The 16,099-nt window shown below is 49.8% G+C and overlaps 1 protein-coding gene across 3 annotated transcripts in view; it reads right to left on the reverse strand.

Moving 5' to 3' along the window:
- CFAP65 (cilia and flagella associated protein 65) overlaps window positions 1–16,099 on the reverse strand; it is a 32,221-nt gene that overhangs the window by 2,807 nt on the left and 13,315 nt on the right. For all 3 annotated transcript variants that reach the window (XM_080599332.1, XM_080599331.1, XM_080599333.1), the window contains 15 exons: window positions 15,473–15,625; window positions 14,741–14,906; window positions 13,439–13,567; window positions 12,298–12,523; window positions 11,353–11,481; window positions 10,937–11,113; window positions 10,518–10,584; window positions 6,549–6,659; window positions 5,575–5,766; window positions 4,755–4,913; window positions 3,328–3,471; window positions 2,752–2,868; window positions 2,018–2,155; window positions 1,390–1,455; window positions 571–785 (listed from right to left, as the gene is read on the reverse strand). In XM_080599332.1, coding sequence (XP_080455458.1) covers window positions 571–785; window positions 1,390–1,455; window positions 2,018–2,155; window positions 2,752–2,868; window positions 3,328–3,471; window positions 4,755–4,913; window positions 5,575–5,766; window positions 6,549–6,659; window positions 10,518–10,584; window positions 10,937–11,113; window positions 11,353–11,481; window positions 12,298–12,523; window positions 13,439–13,567; window positions 14,741–14,906; window positions 15,473–15,625 — 2,189 coding nt within the window. The remainder of the gene's footprint in view (window positions 1–570; window positions 786–1,389; window positions 1,456–2,017; window positions 2,156–2,751; window positions 2,869–3,327; window positions 3,472–4,754; window positions 4,914–5,574; window positions 5,767–6,548; window positions 6,660–10,517; window positions 10,585–10,936; window positions 11,114–11,352; window positions 11,482–12,297; window positions 12,524–13,438; window positions 13,568–14,740; window positions 14,907–15,472; window positions 15,626–16,099) is intronic.

Here is a 16,099-nt window from a genome sequence, read left to right on the forward strand (position 1 = left end):
GCTCCTGCAGCCCTGCAGCCTCCTGGCTGAACAGCAGCACTGCAGGCAAGCAGGGAGCTGCGCAGGGTGCTGGGGGAGGCGTGAGAGCTGCTACACGCGATAGCAGCAAGGACACTCGCAGAAGAGGAGGACTAAGCTCTGACTATCTCCCGATGGGCTGCCTCTCTTCCCAGCACCCCAAAGAGCGGCTCCTGGCTCACGTTAGTGTCAACAAGTGGCTGCAGCATCCTATAGAGGCTTTCCCAAGCCCAGTGGTTTCCAAGGTGTACACGTTGTTAAATACTCCTGCCCTTCCCACGCATGGCACCTCTGACAATGATTTAAGCCTGGGCTTTGTCCCATAATATCAGGGCCTTGATACTGGGGTGCATAAATATCGGGACCTGGACTACACCAGGCTATTCTCTCAAGAGAGGGAGAGAAATAGACCACGTCAGCTAATATCAGGGAAAGCAAAGCCCCTCCTGCCGATACTGAGGCACTAGAGCAGAGCTCCAGCTTCAGTGGGTATCAGGTCGGGGCAGCCCTGGCTCAGATGAAGATGCCAAGCCAAAAGGACAGATCTCTTACCGGGGCAAGAAGTACTTGGGGAACTCCGAGGGGAAGTTCCTGAAGAAGTCCTCAGTAGAGTGGGACCTGGCTGTCACAGCGAGGTGTAAAAGGATGGGCTTGGGAGGCTCTGGTTTGACCCACACCCGGCTGGCTTCTTTGTCCAGCAACAGCCTCCTCTCCAAGTGTCCAGCAGGGAGATTGGGCACAGGGTGGTTTTTAATGGGGGGCAGCGTCTGTTGGAGAGAAAAATGGCAGGCCCTCAGTTGCTCCTCTAGCCACAGGTAGGCTGGGGTATGTGTGAGCGCTGGCGTGAGGACTGGAAAGCCCAGAAGCCACCAGATGCTGTTCAGGAGACAGCACCCGAACGGCCTTGGCACTGCAGTAGCCCGATCAGGCACAAAGAGCCACGCTGGGAACCATGCCTGCCCCCTCCTTGCTGCCCAGAGCACCAGCCCCGAGCACCAGCAGGGCTTTGGGTATCTCCCCAGGGCCCTCAGGGCTGTTGCGCTCCAGCCCTTCCACCCCCAGTGTGAAACCAACCCCCCTGCCCATATGCACCTTTTCTGCTCATCTGAAATCTTTCCACTTTTCTCCGGTCATGGCTGCATGCTTCCAGTTTCCCTTCCCGTTCACCCCAGATGGAAAGTTACTGCCCACGGGACACAGCCAGACAGTCTGACTCTTCTGGCTCCTCCAAACAGTCTGTGTCCCAAAGCCTTGAAGCTACAAACCCTGCCGTGCTCTCTGCCCAGGCTCCCACGCTGTGTGATCCAGCATCTGCCTCTTTTCTAAAGCAGTCAGTTTGATTCCACTGGGGGTGAGACAGGCCTGACTTACCTTGTATTTCCTGACCGCAGCTGGGGGCTCAGGGAGATTTTCTGTCTCAGCAGAATCTGATGATCTCTTAAAAAAAAAAATAAGAAAAAAAAGAATAAATGGAGAAGTCACAGTGTAGGGAAAGATTAGGAGCAGAACAAGTCTTGAGGATTTCTTGAGGATTTGGTTTTGCTTTGCCCTAGCTGAAACCCAATGATCTATCTCATCCTCCCAGTTTTCACTGTGCCCCGTTCTTAATGGTAGTTACACGCTTCACTCCAGTGTTTGTCCATGTTTAAAAATCCAACCAGCAGTTTCCAGAGCCACTGGCTTTGTTTTCCCTAAGGCTTCTCATGCCCTCCCGAATTTCAGATGATCATTAGCAAATTCAGAGTTTGTAAGGTGATTAGAAAAAATCATTTTTGATTTCAAGTTCCACATCTGCCATCCCCTCTCTCAACATTAAAGAGAATGCAAGAGGATTCCTGGCTAGAAGTCAAAATCACATTTTCCACTGTCCGCAGACCAGCTGAGAGAACCTGAGTAGGTCAGAGCCCTACGTCCTCTCGCCTGGATTTTCTTCAGGAACGTTTCTTGTTGACACCTGGCTGCTGTTTCCGAGCTGCTGCAAAATTCTGGCAGCACTTACCCCTGCAGGTGACTTCGGCTTCTTCTCAGTCCTGAGGTCCTTCTCCGTGATGGTGAACTCCACAGCCTGCCGTTCCTTCTCCCTTTCCCACTCCTGCAGGTCGCTCTCATACTGACGCAGGGACTCCTGGCTGTATACCTACGGAGCAAAGCATGACCGAGGGAGCAGGGCGAGAAAGGAGCTGCAAACAACAGAGCCTCTGGCTCATGTTCCTGCCTGTTAGTCCTTCCTCCCTTCCTCCCCGTCACGTCCTCCAGTGGCAGGAAGGGGAGAGAGCAGTGCTATTGTACGGCTTACACGGAGAAGACAGTCTTCTGCCAAAGGACACCTGAAAATTGGCCAGTACTGGCCAGAGGGACGGTGCTGCCAGTCTGGGCCCCCACCAGTCTCACAGAAGCAAGACTTGCTTTTCCCTGATATTTAAGTGTCTGACTCCCACTGAAAGCCCGTTCTGTTCAAACGGTGACTTCTCGTACCTCCGTTCAACTCACAAAGCCCCAAGTTGCACAATTACACCTCACCTGGTGAGCCACACAGACAGAGGGGGACACAAAGCACCAGAAGAGAAGAAGCTCCGTTTCCTCAGCAAGGAGAAGCGCTGGCCAGCGTTACGGAGCTACGAAGGGTTCCTTCAGGTGGAAGCCAGCAGGCAGCTGACTGCTGGGGCCAGCCGTTTGGGAACTGCAGTGACCTGCCCACAGGATGGGAATACACACGTTCCTCCCGGGTCTCACCTCACACACCACATCTACGCTGTACAAGGAAGGGATCCCTGAAGGCTGCAGCGTGATGAAGCAGGGGATGCTCTCTCCCGGCTGCATGACCCCCAGCTCTGGAGCAATCTGCAACACCTGGGGAAAAGAAAATCCACAGACGATTTGTGTCTCTGTCCTGTGCCCTTGCTGCGTGCCCTCTCCTTGCGGGAAATACAGAATGGTGAGATTTCTCTCCCTGTGCCCTTCTGAAAGGCAGGTGGCATGAGGGAGATGCAGCTGCTGTATTCAAGGAATTACTGTAGACTTTGCTGGTAGATGGAGTCCTGAGGCTCATCACATCCTTTAGCCTGAGGTTCACTTACCCTCACCAAAATCTTCAGACACCCTTTCTGAATTCTTGCCTTTTTTCCTCCTATCCTACCCTTGCCTCCACTTTCCTCTGCCCTTTCCTTTCAACAGCTAGTAGAAAATCAAGTTTCCAGGATGTTTTCTCAGTGTCTGGGTGAAAATGGAGAGGAAGGTCTTTTTGTGGCACAACGGAGATCCACCCCCTCTCCCCCGTGCAGAATAGAGGAGAAAGAAGGAACGACTCACCCCACTGTCTTTAACAGTGCTCGTCTTCCAGGTGAACACAACAGCCTTGCTCTCCGAGATGTTGTTGAGAAAGACAAGCCGAGACACTCTGGTGCAGTCTGGGATATTTCCGACGCAAATCTTGTGGTGTGATAAGGTGGCCGCCTGCAGGAAAGAGGGCGAAACCAGGGAGAGCAACAGTGAAGAAAGATGGCATACGGGGAAGGGCAGCCACACGTTCATCTTCAGGTTGTACAGCAAAGTCCAGGAAAAAAAAATAAAAATATTAGCTGGTTACCTTTACCATAACAACTGGAATGAGTGTCACGTTTCTCTCAATTTACTCTGGCTGCAATAACTCTTTGCAGCAAGAGGACAGCCCATTTGCAGCGGGGGAGGACCAGCAGCACCCAGACTCTCTTTGCAGCACTCGTAGTCCAGGCCTTTTCCTCACTTCAGTTGGAAAAAGTGTGAGCTCTGTGCTTGGGCAAAATTCTCCTCAGCCTAGCTGTGAGTTCTGGGAAACTGCTCCCTATCTCACCCCGTTACTAGCATGCTGCTAGCCTGTCCCATTCCCCAGGCACAGACCAAATTCATTACAGCGATCATTTTCTAAGCTAAAGAAAACTTATGAAATTCATAAAAACTAACGAAATGTTCGGAGACAGGTTTTTAATCACCTCGTTGCTTTTTCCAGCAATGCAAACCGCCCTGCAGGAAGTCAAAGAGCATACGTAGCAGTGGCCGGGCTCCGGGGAAGGTGCGCTAACGTCACACGGAACGAACCCCTTACCTGCCTGGTGTACGCCAGCGCCGGTGCTGTGTAGCACTTACTGCACTGGGATCTGCGGCTGAGTTTAACCACAAACCATCCAGGCTGGCAGGACGGCTCTGCCCAGGCCAAACAAGCCAGCAGCAGGTCGGGCAGGCACATTCCTCAGGAGGCACCCGAAGCAGCGACCCTCCTGCAGTCTGGGTGCAGGCGATGCATCGCTCAGTCTGGCTTTGGCCGTGAAGCGGAGGCAGCTGAGCCTCGGACGTGGCACGTCAGCAGTAGGACTTTTTCTTAATGCGTGAATGAATTGCCAAGGAAAAGGTTTTATATCTGCAGACAAGGACGGTAGCTGCAATGGGGATAATTTTTAATGGAAATTTCAGAAAATGAACAATGCCTAAAGCCTTTTTCGTTCTAATGGTGGCAGAATGAGCAAGTTGGAAAGAAGGCACCTTTCAGAACAACAGCTTTGGTGAATCAGGCTCTAGGTGACCTGCTGGAAGGGAAATATCTTGCCCATCACACTGCAATGGACTCCTCTGCAATACAGGCTACTGCTAGATGGGGCCACGTGCATATTTCAGTCTTTTTCACTCATTTCTGGGCATATTTCAGTCTTTTTCACTCATTTCTGGGCCGATCATACTGCTCAAATCACCATACCTGGCCTTACCTGCCCAGGCACAGTCAGTTTGGTAGAACCCAGAAGGACAGAAGGAGACAAGACTTCGCTGAATGTGGCGTTCTCTCCTGTGGTATTCGGATCGTAGCCTACTCCCTGGAAGGTGATCAGAGCTGAATCACCCCCCAGGATGTGGATGGGAACTTCAACCTGCCTTGGACAGAATAAAAATATTAAGACCAGAGTCATATTTGGGAGAGATGTGCAAGAGGGCAGTGTACTTGCTAAAGGACTGCCTCTATGTAAACTACATTCATGGGTGAAGAGAACTCCGTGTTTCTTTGCTCTTTTAGGCTTTGACCTCTCTGTTGGCCTTTCCTGCTTACCCAGGAAGGTCAGTCAAGCAGGCAAATAGCAACTTCTGTATGAGATGGGCAGGGACTCCCTTTCAGAACAAAAACTGGAGGGTGTTTTTTTTTTCCTGTTTTATTTCTTCTTCTTTTCTTTTCTTTTTCTCTCATGCAACCACCATTAGTGGAGCTGTGCTCCAGCTCTGGCCATGCCTGCCTCCTGCAGCCTAGGTCAGTGGCCTTTGGAAAGGCTGTTTCCAGAGAGCTTTTTATACCCCCACGGACACTATTAGATCCTTGAAAAATATGTGCTGGGATGACTCTGGTTGTGAAAGAAATGTGTCCTTTGGGAAGGAGAGACTTATGAGATGATCTGCTCTGTTTCTTGACCAGAGCAGTCACTTCTTTGCTCTCAGATTCTGCTTCTTGGAGCAATGGAGCCATCAATAAAAGATCTAAAGAATTTTTGGCACAGGATAGCAGAAAGAAACCATTTCTGGCAGTCATGAGGAGGGCCTTACCAAGTACGTTCTGGCTTCCAGTGGTGAGAAGATCCACTCAATCTGACCTGTTGTGCCAGGGGGGATTTCTCCTCTGGGAGTTAAGCAGACGAACACAGGATGCTGAAAATTGTCCTTCTGGATCCTCACGATGCTGTCCAGCTGAACCTCAAACATCACTGGCATGGAGCCACCATTATAGAGTTCATAAACCTGAAGGGAATCATAGTGCACTGCTTGTTACACCCTGCACAAGTTAAAGCAGTTAACACTTCCCCAGAGGACTCTGATAACCACGAATTAGCCAGCTTGTCTCCTAAGCATGAGGAGACCTCAAAGTGTCAGGAGTTATCCCCGAGACTCTAATAGGCGACTGTGCTGAAGGTTTATCACCACGCAGGTACGTTAATGACTACAGTGCCTCTCCATGTGGCACCCTGTGAATTCAGGCTAGGAGGAAATTAATACAAATTAGCTAAAGGGATCACTGCAAAGTGGATTACTTGAAATGCTAAAACCCTCTTGTTAAAGTGATCTCAATTCAGTTCAGACTTGTTCATTTTCCAAGTAAATTAGGCAGAACAGAATCAAAGTTACCTTTTCTTGCTGAATAAGTGTTTAAGGAAGTTGAATTAATTTACTAAGAAACTAATTAGCATTCATTTCCAGAGTGCCTGGAGCAGCTAGACAAGCCTTCACCTAGATACAACGCAAGAGAACAGGGGAAGAGCCCAACACAGCTCACGTGCATTCTGGCTAGAGTAAATGCCAAATCCTGTAGAACTGGAGATGATGAGCGGTACTTTCCCTACAAGCTCCTGGCACCAATTTCCAGGCTCTGCCTAGTACCAAGTGCAGAGTTTTGATGTGGTGCTTTCCCGCGGAGACCACTCTGTTTCCTGGGAAATGCTTCAGACACTGCTGCTCCTTTGGACACAGTAACGTGCTAGCTCGTTCCCTCTGCCTGCTGCTGGGTTTGGCCCCAGGATGCTCACCTGTGTCGGGGGGTGGGAAGTCCCAATCGCGATGGGGGTGAAGAGGTGCTTAGCGGATGCAAAATGAACGTACCGCTGGTCCTGTTTCACCGTCACGCCTCTGAAGTTCAGCTACAGCAGGAAGAAACACAGTCACTTTCTCACAAAGCCTTGGCCCCGTCACTACCAACTACACAAGGACTCTGAAGGACTTTGCAAACTGAGAGCAACGCATTTACAGCTTGAAATTTGGTAATACTAGGACAGTGAGTCCTAAGACAGAGGCAAGGAGATGGAGAGCCTACTCAGCTGTTAGTTTTTCTCTGGGAGGTTGGCATCTTTTATCAGCAACATGGTACCTTTCTCCATTCTATATCAAGCACCAGCTTCAGTGCTTCTCCTTGCAAGTATGTAGTAGAAATTCTGCATGAATGAAAGTGTCTGTACGCGGTAGGCTGTGCAGCTGTGACATCCAAACCCTTTGCCATAAAATCCTGAGCCAGAATTTTAGCTAAGTAATGACCCCCTCTTGGAAGGGACCATCTGGATGTCCTCACTCCGCAGAACATGCTACTCCAAGACTGTGTATAACAGGGTCCAAAGGCTGCAAGAAGATCCCGGCTGAATTTTAGGTGATCAAGTAATGATTAACAGCAACCTGTCAGCAGAGCAGCCACCCCGCCAAGCAAGGCAGAGGGATTTGTAAGAGCTGTTTCATGGAAAGGCAGGGACACGGGATTCTGTATTTTGAGAAGACTGTGCACAGGCTAGAGGTGAGTCATGGTGCATGGTTTCCAGCAGGATCACCCCAAAGCACCCCGGAGCTGCCTGCTGCCTAGAGACAGAGGCTGCAAAGCAGTCGCAGAGCTAATAATGTCTCTGCACGGACAAAGGGAGCTAACTCACTGCAGTTCACAATTAGGCAAGCCTAGGACATGCCTACTTTTCAAGCTCATACACAGAAGATGAAGACATTTGTGATGCTGGGTGGATGCCTTGGACAGACACCTGAAGGAGATACCATACCAGCTGTTTAAACAAGGCAGAGGTTGCTGATTTCTTCAAAAGAACCCCTTCCAGTTCAACTCCATAAGCAAAGCGATGAGGGAGAGAGGACTAGAAATACAATACTAACAAAGTCCCACGTGGGATTTCATTCTTTCATCTTTTCAAAGCACTACATGAGTGTTCAGCTTCTAAGGGCCTCAGCAAGCCAGATACAGTGCAAATAAAGGAACAATAGCTGACACTTTCAAATTGCAAGGGAAAAAGGGTCAGGAACCTTCCCGAGCTTTGGGAGTGAAACACCCGTTTGTACTACCTGTGTCAAAAGGCTGCCTTTGATTCCACCAGACCAAAACTGCTGAGGCAAAACTGTCATCAGTTTCCTTAGACACAGGATGTGACAATTAGGGGACTATTATTACAGGGAAACGAACGGAGAAACGTGAAGACCTGCCGCAATCAGTTCCCCTTCCAGAGAGCACAAACCTCACCCTGCTAAAATGACTTAGAGCGTGCAAGGACAGGGATGCCAGAGCCCCCAGGGAGCAGAGCTGCTCGAAGAACATGTGCTGCATGTGACAGCATCTCACTATACCTAATTAGCAGCTATGAAGTGAAGTGCAGACGATTCCAGTTTATGGATCCTGTGTGCTAGGGGATTCTCCCTGAGATCCGGCCGTCCCCTCCAGCGAGCTCTGGGAACCAGCCTACAGCCACCTCGTCGTGCAACACCTGCAGGCAGCAGGGCCTTTCCTACTAAAAGTGCTGAGGGTGCAGACTGTGCCCAGCCAAAACTGTCCCTGAGCTCTGAGAACAAGGTCACAGCTGCACTGTTACAGGCAGGCTAAGGAGATGAGGCAAAGGACAACCCACGAGAGCATTAGGCAGCTTGAGGCCGTATTTCCCTCCTGGGCAAGAAATTGGGTGACAAACAAGTCCCACAGAAACTTCATCCTGCAGCCAGAAGAAATTGCTTGCGGGAAATCAGTTTGATTCCTTCGGAGCACCTATAAACCCCGTCACCACAGGACTGAAAGCAGGGGGGAAGCAGTGATGGGAACTCTTGAAGAAGCAGCAGACACTCTGCTGGGGAAGCAGAGTGGGAGGTTAAACTGCCCGTACGTGTAAAGCCATCGCAGAGCTGAGTTTGGACCACCCCAAAAAAATGATGCATCAGCCTGCAGCTGGCTACCATCACCGCTCTGAAGCCAGGCAATTTGGATTTCGACAGAATGACCGGACAATACCGTAGCCTGACAGTCTCCACCTCTGCTTATTGTTGCTATATCACCTTCCCAAAACTTAATTTTTGGGCTGTCATTACAGCATTTACTTCCCTTAAGATCAGCATATATTCTGCAAGTTTCACTCAGTTTCCAGGTGAGGACTGGTACAACCCTGGCACGTGAGCACAGTTAGGGTGGTCTCCACCATCTCTTCATGCCAGGGCTGGAGGGAGTGAAAGCACACTGTGTTTGGCCCTTCAGCTGCCCCCTCTTCCACTCCTACTTTCCAATATTAGTGCTTTGGTACTGGCACTGTGTTGCAACCCCCTGCACTGCTCCAGGTCCCTGGCTTGGCCTCTGCAGCTGCCACTGCCAGAGCTCCAGTGCACCCACGGGACTTTTAGCATCCCATGCTTGTTCAGCCCCTTCTGCAGTGACAGCGTGAGGTAGGGTGGTGGCTTCTGGTGGCCACCAAAGCCACTGGCAACGCAGGCAGGGGAGGTGTGTGCCCTATAGGCTTCTGGTACTCCAAAGCCTAATCCCTCACTGGCCAGCTGGTGAAATGCTGGCTGCCGCTCTCAGGACTGTGCCAGGCAGGCAGAGCACAGGGAGCCCGTCCAAGGGCTTTGAGAGAAGGCACAGTTAAGCCACTGTTTGAACAGCTTGGTCAAAGGGTTGGATTTTCAGCTGACAACAGTCCTGAAAGAAAAGAAAAATAAAAGAGATGTGTGAACACAATGGTCTCATAGGAAACTTCAGAGACAGACAGGAAGGCTCAGCCGGGCATGAGCTGTGCCCGGCAGAGCACAAGGTGACTTTGACTCTAACTGACAGTTTGAGAGAGGGAGGGAGAGAGGCAAATTAGTTCCAGGCCTGAGGAAATGCCCAGGGAAAACACATAGCGGATCAGCTCGGGGACGCTTTAGCAAGCAGCGAAGCAGGAAGAATGAGTAGGAAGCTCCTCAGCTATTGGCAAGGAGAAAGAAGTGGGAGGACCAAGCAGGGATGCAGGGAGCACCTCCTGGGACAGGGGGAGCAGCTGCCTCCATGCCTCCAGAGCCGGAGGATGCTCTGCCAGCCCTGTGCCAGCGCGTGTCCCCAGACGGCAGCCACTGCAGCTGGCACTTGTGGAGAAAAGCACCTTCCAAGGGGTTTTGAAGAGAGGAGAGAGCTGATGAGGTGGGGAGAATCAGGAAAACTTCATACGAGAGAAGCAGGATGGGCTGCACAACTAAACTCCGGGATCACTGCACGAAGAACTCACTGTGCAGCAGATGAAATGAGGGGAAGAAACAAAGAGATCCTGTCCGTGAGTTATACCTGAGTGTGGAAAACACACAAGGATGCTAAGACCCAGGAGGGCTGTTTTGGACTTTGTTTGGAGGAGGAAGCCGTTCTGTACTAACACCACTGATACAATATACAGGTTATGAATATATTTTAAATATATATATATATGTATCCATATATACACATATACATATCCTCTTGCAACTTGTGCTCTGGGGAAACCAGCAGATGCTACATCCGAGGGCCGTTTTGCCAATGCACTGCCCCAGCCCACTGTGCTGAAACCACGGGTTTGTCAGGACGCTGTTTTTATGTCTCTGCTTGGCCCTGTGTTACTGCCTGGCCAGTGCAGGCTCCAGGGGAAGGCCAGAGCCTCCTTCCTGCCACCTAGCTTCTGGGAAAAATAACGGGTAATTCGGTCCCTACCTGCTGTTCTGCAAACAGAAGCAAGAGCTACCTGCTACCTTACCAGAATCTCATGGCCATAGGAAGCCTTCAGCAGGACGGGGAGGTGATCGGTGCCAATGAAATCATGTCTAGCAGCACGAGAAGAGGAGAAAGAGAAAAACCATTAGCCACCAGCCTTGTGTCCATGGTGATAGAATCAGGGTCACACAGTACATTAGAGACAACTCATTTCCCTGCTAAAGAGTCACTGTTGCGTAAGGGCCGTAGAGAGAGGGAGCGGGACAGTTGTGCTTGGGTGGGAAAAAGTGATGCAATGTTGATTTTAGTCATACACCGATTTAGGAACCTGAGTTTCTAGGCCAAAGCCTTTAAAAATGGGCAAGTGGCATGTGAAGGGAAAGGATCTGGTATGGAAAAAGAGGGGATTCTGCTGTCCTGTCATGCGGCACGAGGCCCTGAAGTACAGATAGTTGCCATCACCTGTGTGAGAGCTGGACACATTCCTCCTGTCCTGGAAGAAGCTTCCCTGACTTTGGATAAACAGTGAAGAGCTGGTTATCCTGAATTCTCATCTGGTGCAGCTCACGGGGGCTAAACTCGGCATCCTCTGCCCAGTGTTCCATGTCCATCTTCTGATCAGAAGGAAAGAGGAAGGCCCTAGGGATCCAGTCAGCAACAAGGACAGACAGCTTGCCCAGGGCCACGGTCAGCGTGTTCAGTCCAGCCAGGCTTCCCCACCCAGACCCACCGACGAACTCACCCACTGCCCCACAACACAAGCTACACCAATAAAATCCACCCCGTTAATATTCAGACATCTCACGGCCCCTCTGAGCATTTCCATATCCTCAGAGAGACCCCCGAGAGGAGGCTGGGCTCCGGCAGGCACTGCTTACCACTCCACGGGCACCATACCCTTGTTCACCAGCAGGAGCACCACCAGGCTAGGCTCTGAGCCTACCGGGGCAGCCCCAAAGTTGAAATCCACCATGAAAGGAGTGTACACTGGAGGGATCAAGCACGTGCTGGTTACAGGAGAGAAAGAAAAGATTAAATTGAGACAGGAGGAAGAGCTGGCAGGGCAGGACAGGGGAAAGGGTCGTTCTACACCATTTGTCTTCCTTATAATTCTTCCCTGACTTTATGTTGTTGGCCATTTTTGGAGAAAGGATGCTGGGCGTAAGGAATGCCTTTGGATTTTCTCCCAACTTTTATATATGACTAATGAGAGTGAGTGGTGTACATGGAGGATCGAGTCCTGCTTAGCTGAGGCCTCTTTTTAGCTCCCAATTGCAAGGAACACACTGACATACTGCAACAGGTCTGGTGGAGGGCCACCAAGATGGTTGAGGACTGGAGCACATTACTTACAAGGAGTAACTAGAAACCTGCACTTGCTCAGCCTTACGAAGCAAAGGCTCAAGGAAGGAAACAGCATGAAGCTGCAACACAAGATATTCAAATTAGATATTAGGAAAAAACGTCCAGGAAAGTCCATCTTGGATTTGATGATCTTGAAGGTCTTTTCCAGCCTAAATGATTCTGGGTGTGGTTTCTCCACCCTTGGAGATATTCAGCATTGAAATGGACAAGGCCCTGAGTGACCTGATGTAGTTATCCCCGTTTTGAACAAGAGGTTGGGCAAAGACTTCTAGAGATCCCTTGAAATTTAATTATTCTTTGTCTGTGCTGCTCCTCTCTAGGAAGGGAGAGAAGTGGAACAGCCTGCAGGAGCTAGAATAAAATAACAGAGTGCTATGCAGCAGTAAGCTGCCAAACAGGCCCACAGCCACAGCATCTACGTAGGGCTTGTGCTAGCAACTGAGAGCTCCTCATCTCACCTGTGCCTTGTAGGAACTCTGTACGTGAGTTCGCTGGGAGCTGGGTCTTGTTCCAAGTATTCATTCAATTTGTCCAAGGAGAAAAGCCTCCAGAGGTACAGCGTGCTGACACCGCTAGCACTCCCTGCTGAACAGGCATCTGCGATGCAGAAGGCCGGGTAGACACCTGTTGCTTCTACGCAGCAGAGGGATTGTGGCTCTTCTTTCGTGCTTGCAAGATCCGGAGCTTGGGAGAGAAACACCACTAAGGGGCAGCTGTCCACGACAGCAGACTGGATAGACACGCTACCCGGGCCAAAGAAAGCACAGAACTTGCACACAGTCTTTTCTTTGGCAGCGTTTGAAAACCTCTGAACCACCGACTTCCAGCCATAACTTAAATTCTGCTTTTAGAAATCACCTAAAGTCTATGAATATGGTCCTTGTCAACAGGGTACTTTCACAGTTTAGTTCTGTGCAACTCCATGCTTTTTTTGGTTTAAGCCTACAGCCCAATCACTTTACCAAGCACCCCTTGTTTGCACACTGGGAAGAAAACAAACAGACAAAAAAATATATATATATATATTTTATGTTGTCTTCTCCATACCATCCATGTGGCATTGCCATTTTTTATTCTCCAAGGTGAAAACTCCTTCTCCAACTACTCCCTGCTTGTACAGATACTGCTCCTCACCCTGCTGCCATTCTCCACGCCTTTCTAGTTCTAGTACTTTCTGTATCATACATGGACCAATCCAGACCTGTAAAAAGGACCCCTGCTACATAGGACTGGTTGCATGAAGCTCTCAGAATATATTTCAGGATACATCATAGGAAGCCATGGTTATGCAGAGGGGCACAGAATCTTGCGAGCACAGCAGCAGGGAAGTTAGAGCTTTCCCTGTTTCTGTGCCTTGTGGCTCAATCATATGTAATCTAATCTAATCTAATCTATCATATCTAATCTCAAAAGGTGAAGCAAAAGGGAAACAGCATGCAGGATCTGACAAATTGCTCAGCACAGGGATTTCTGCATGTTGTGCTGTTACATTGGAAACTGTGCTGCACAGCCTGTCTGCAGCCTGTGCTGCCAAGCACAGTCTACTTGGCTGGGAGGGAGTGAATTTCTCCCCCTTCCCCCAAAATGCCCATCTCTTACCTGTGGGGGTGCAAATATTATATTTGATTGACCAGGTGTAATGCAGCCGACGGGCTGGCCTGACCGATACTCTCACAAAAGCTTTTGACCTCGCAGGGATCGTCCCTCTGGAGGGTTCCAGCTCTAAAGCTGTGGGGGAAAAGAGGTGGCGTGAGCTCTTGGTACCACTGGTGTCTCTGACACCACACATGCATTCAGCACAGCTCCCCAAGCAGGCAAAATGCAGAGAACTTCCCCAGAGGAGGCCCTCTGGAAAGGCAGGCGAAGGTTGGACTCCACCATTTCTTCTGGGAAGCCGCTTTGTTTAACTCCCTTCTCTGCTGGGAATTCACAACTTATTTCAAGGTCTCAGTTGGTCTAACTTCAATCGCCAGGCTCTGAGGTTTGCTTTTTCCAGCAAGATAGAAGAGTCACCTGTAGCAAATCCCTAAGCAAAGCAGCAGGTGCTTCTCAATCACTGAGGGACCTGTTCTTTCAGCAAACATAAGATGTAAACCACACTCACACACAGGGTGAGTGACAGCGCACACCCTGCCTGCATTATTTCCAGAACCGCCCTCTGCCCTCCTGTGCACCTCCGTGCAGAAGCACCTTCACATCCTTTGCGCAGTGCAAGCACCAGCACCTGCCATCTTACCAGGGCTGCGCTAGGTGGCATAGCTCCCTCTGACTTCTGACTGATGTGCCTGGTCTCCACATCCCAGCGTCTGGGTAGCCTCCTTCCCACTGGGTTGTAAGAGGTGCCCATGCAGTGCGAATTCCCTCCAATGAGTCTCCCAGCATTTCTTCTCACTTATTTTAGCCAAATATATGTACTTCAAATTGGATCTTTAAAATGTAACAGTCTAATAGCCCATGAAAAACATTTTCTTCAGTCCTTAGTACATGTAGAACAAACACCGCTGCTTTGATTTTACTCAGAATTATGCGCACACACACACACACACAGACAAAATTAACTTTGAGCAAGAAGCCAACACAGATATTTTTGATTAAGTCAGTGATGGGGATAGGAAGGTATGTGTGTTTCCTGAGAAAGGTTTTGCAAAGTTAACACGACACAGAAATGTTTCTAGCACTTGCACAGTACAAAATAAGCTGTTTTGCTGTACCCTCACACAGATTGCCTCATGTCCTCTCAAGCATACTTTTACCTCTTAAAATATGGTTTCCTTAAGGTGCTTATGACAATAGTTGCATGTTAGCCAGCAAGCAGCCCAACCTCTACGTTCATGCTAGTGTGATTTTGCAGAAAAGAAGGGGAGACCACGGCCCCATTCCAAGCTAATTCTCCCACAGTACCCAGTGGATCGCTGCAGACTTCCTCAGGGTCACAAGGCCTGGTGATCAGTTGTTCCACGCTGAGGATGAACTTCAGAGAACAGATGCCATCATTCAGCAGTACGATGCTGCAGCTTTGCAGGTCACCAACCAGAACATTTCCAAGGTCCAGGTGCTCCTTTAGTGCCTGGAACACAAGCCCACCATGCAAAGGTCACTGTTACACAGAGTGAGCAAGTGTGGTCACTGCTCAGCTCATCACTGTGCTGATCCCTTGGCACACAACACACAGTGTAAAGAGCTCCCTACTTTGTGTAGGGCCTCGCATGTCCTAGGAGATGCTGGAACAGGGCTGCAAGGGACTCCAAAGGCTTTCTCCTAGCGTTATTTGGGCTGCTAGCTGGGTAGGATGCAACATGTTAGGGGCTGTGAGGACACTAGCTGGCCAGCTGCACGTGGCACAAAGGCTGCCAGTGTGTCTCTATCTGCCAGCCCCTCCATGACTGCACCAAAAGCCCTCCTCTCTTTTAGCTGGCAATCCACTTGCATGCAATTTATAGTGACTAAACATCTCTGAGACCTTTCTATCCAACTGTCCAACGTCACTGACATTGGGAATTGACTTACAAAATATTATTTTATTTAGCTCTGGTTCCTTAGGAAACCTGCCTGAAAATTAAGGCAGCTGCACAGATCTGTGGACTATCCCAACCCAGTCCCCCTCCTGCTACCCAGTGGGTCCCAGTTCCTTACCCTGATGGTGCCCAGTGCTCCCTCCCCAACAATCCGTAAGGTATAATGGACACTTTTGGGAGAAGCAGGGGCTGGGCTTTTCCAGCTCACGAACACCACAGCTCGTAGGAGATACTTGGTCACCTTGTCAGGAGTAAAAGTCCATTCCTGAGCCTGGAATTACAAGAGGGAAGGAGAGAGCTCACAGGAGCTCCAGACCAGAGCCAATGGTCTGGAGCTCCTGGCATTCAATGCAGAGCCCTTTCCTCCACTGCAGTGATCTACAGAGAGCACTGGAGACATTCACTTCAGTCCTCCATCACCTCTGTCTGTGACAAAGGCTCATATTGATGGCTCACAGGAATGCACATTCAGATCTTCAAAGTCAGCCCTTGGAGATCTGTTCATCCTCACTACTCTTAAGAAGTACTCAGAGAATGCAGTAAAGATTTAGAACCTGAGTTTACAGGTAGAAGAACAGCAGAAGAACATAACGAACTCTCCTGTGCTCTCATTCGTCCTCCATCTATTAATATATCCAGGTGCAAAACATAGTTGTTGCTGTATGGTTACCCAGACCCATCCAGAGTCCCTCTTTAAAACTCATTATCATTATCTAGTCCCTGTTTAAAACTCATTTGGTCTTGT

The sequence above is a fragment of the Anser brachyrhynchus genome, assembly GCF_964034855.1.
Source record: "Anser brachyrhynchus genome assembly, chromosome: 7".
Taxonomy (NCBI): domain Eukaryota; kingdom Metazoa; phylum Chordata; class Aves; order Anseriformes; family Anatidae; genus Anser; species Anser brachyrhynchus.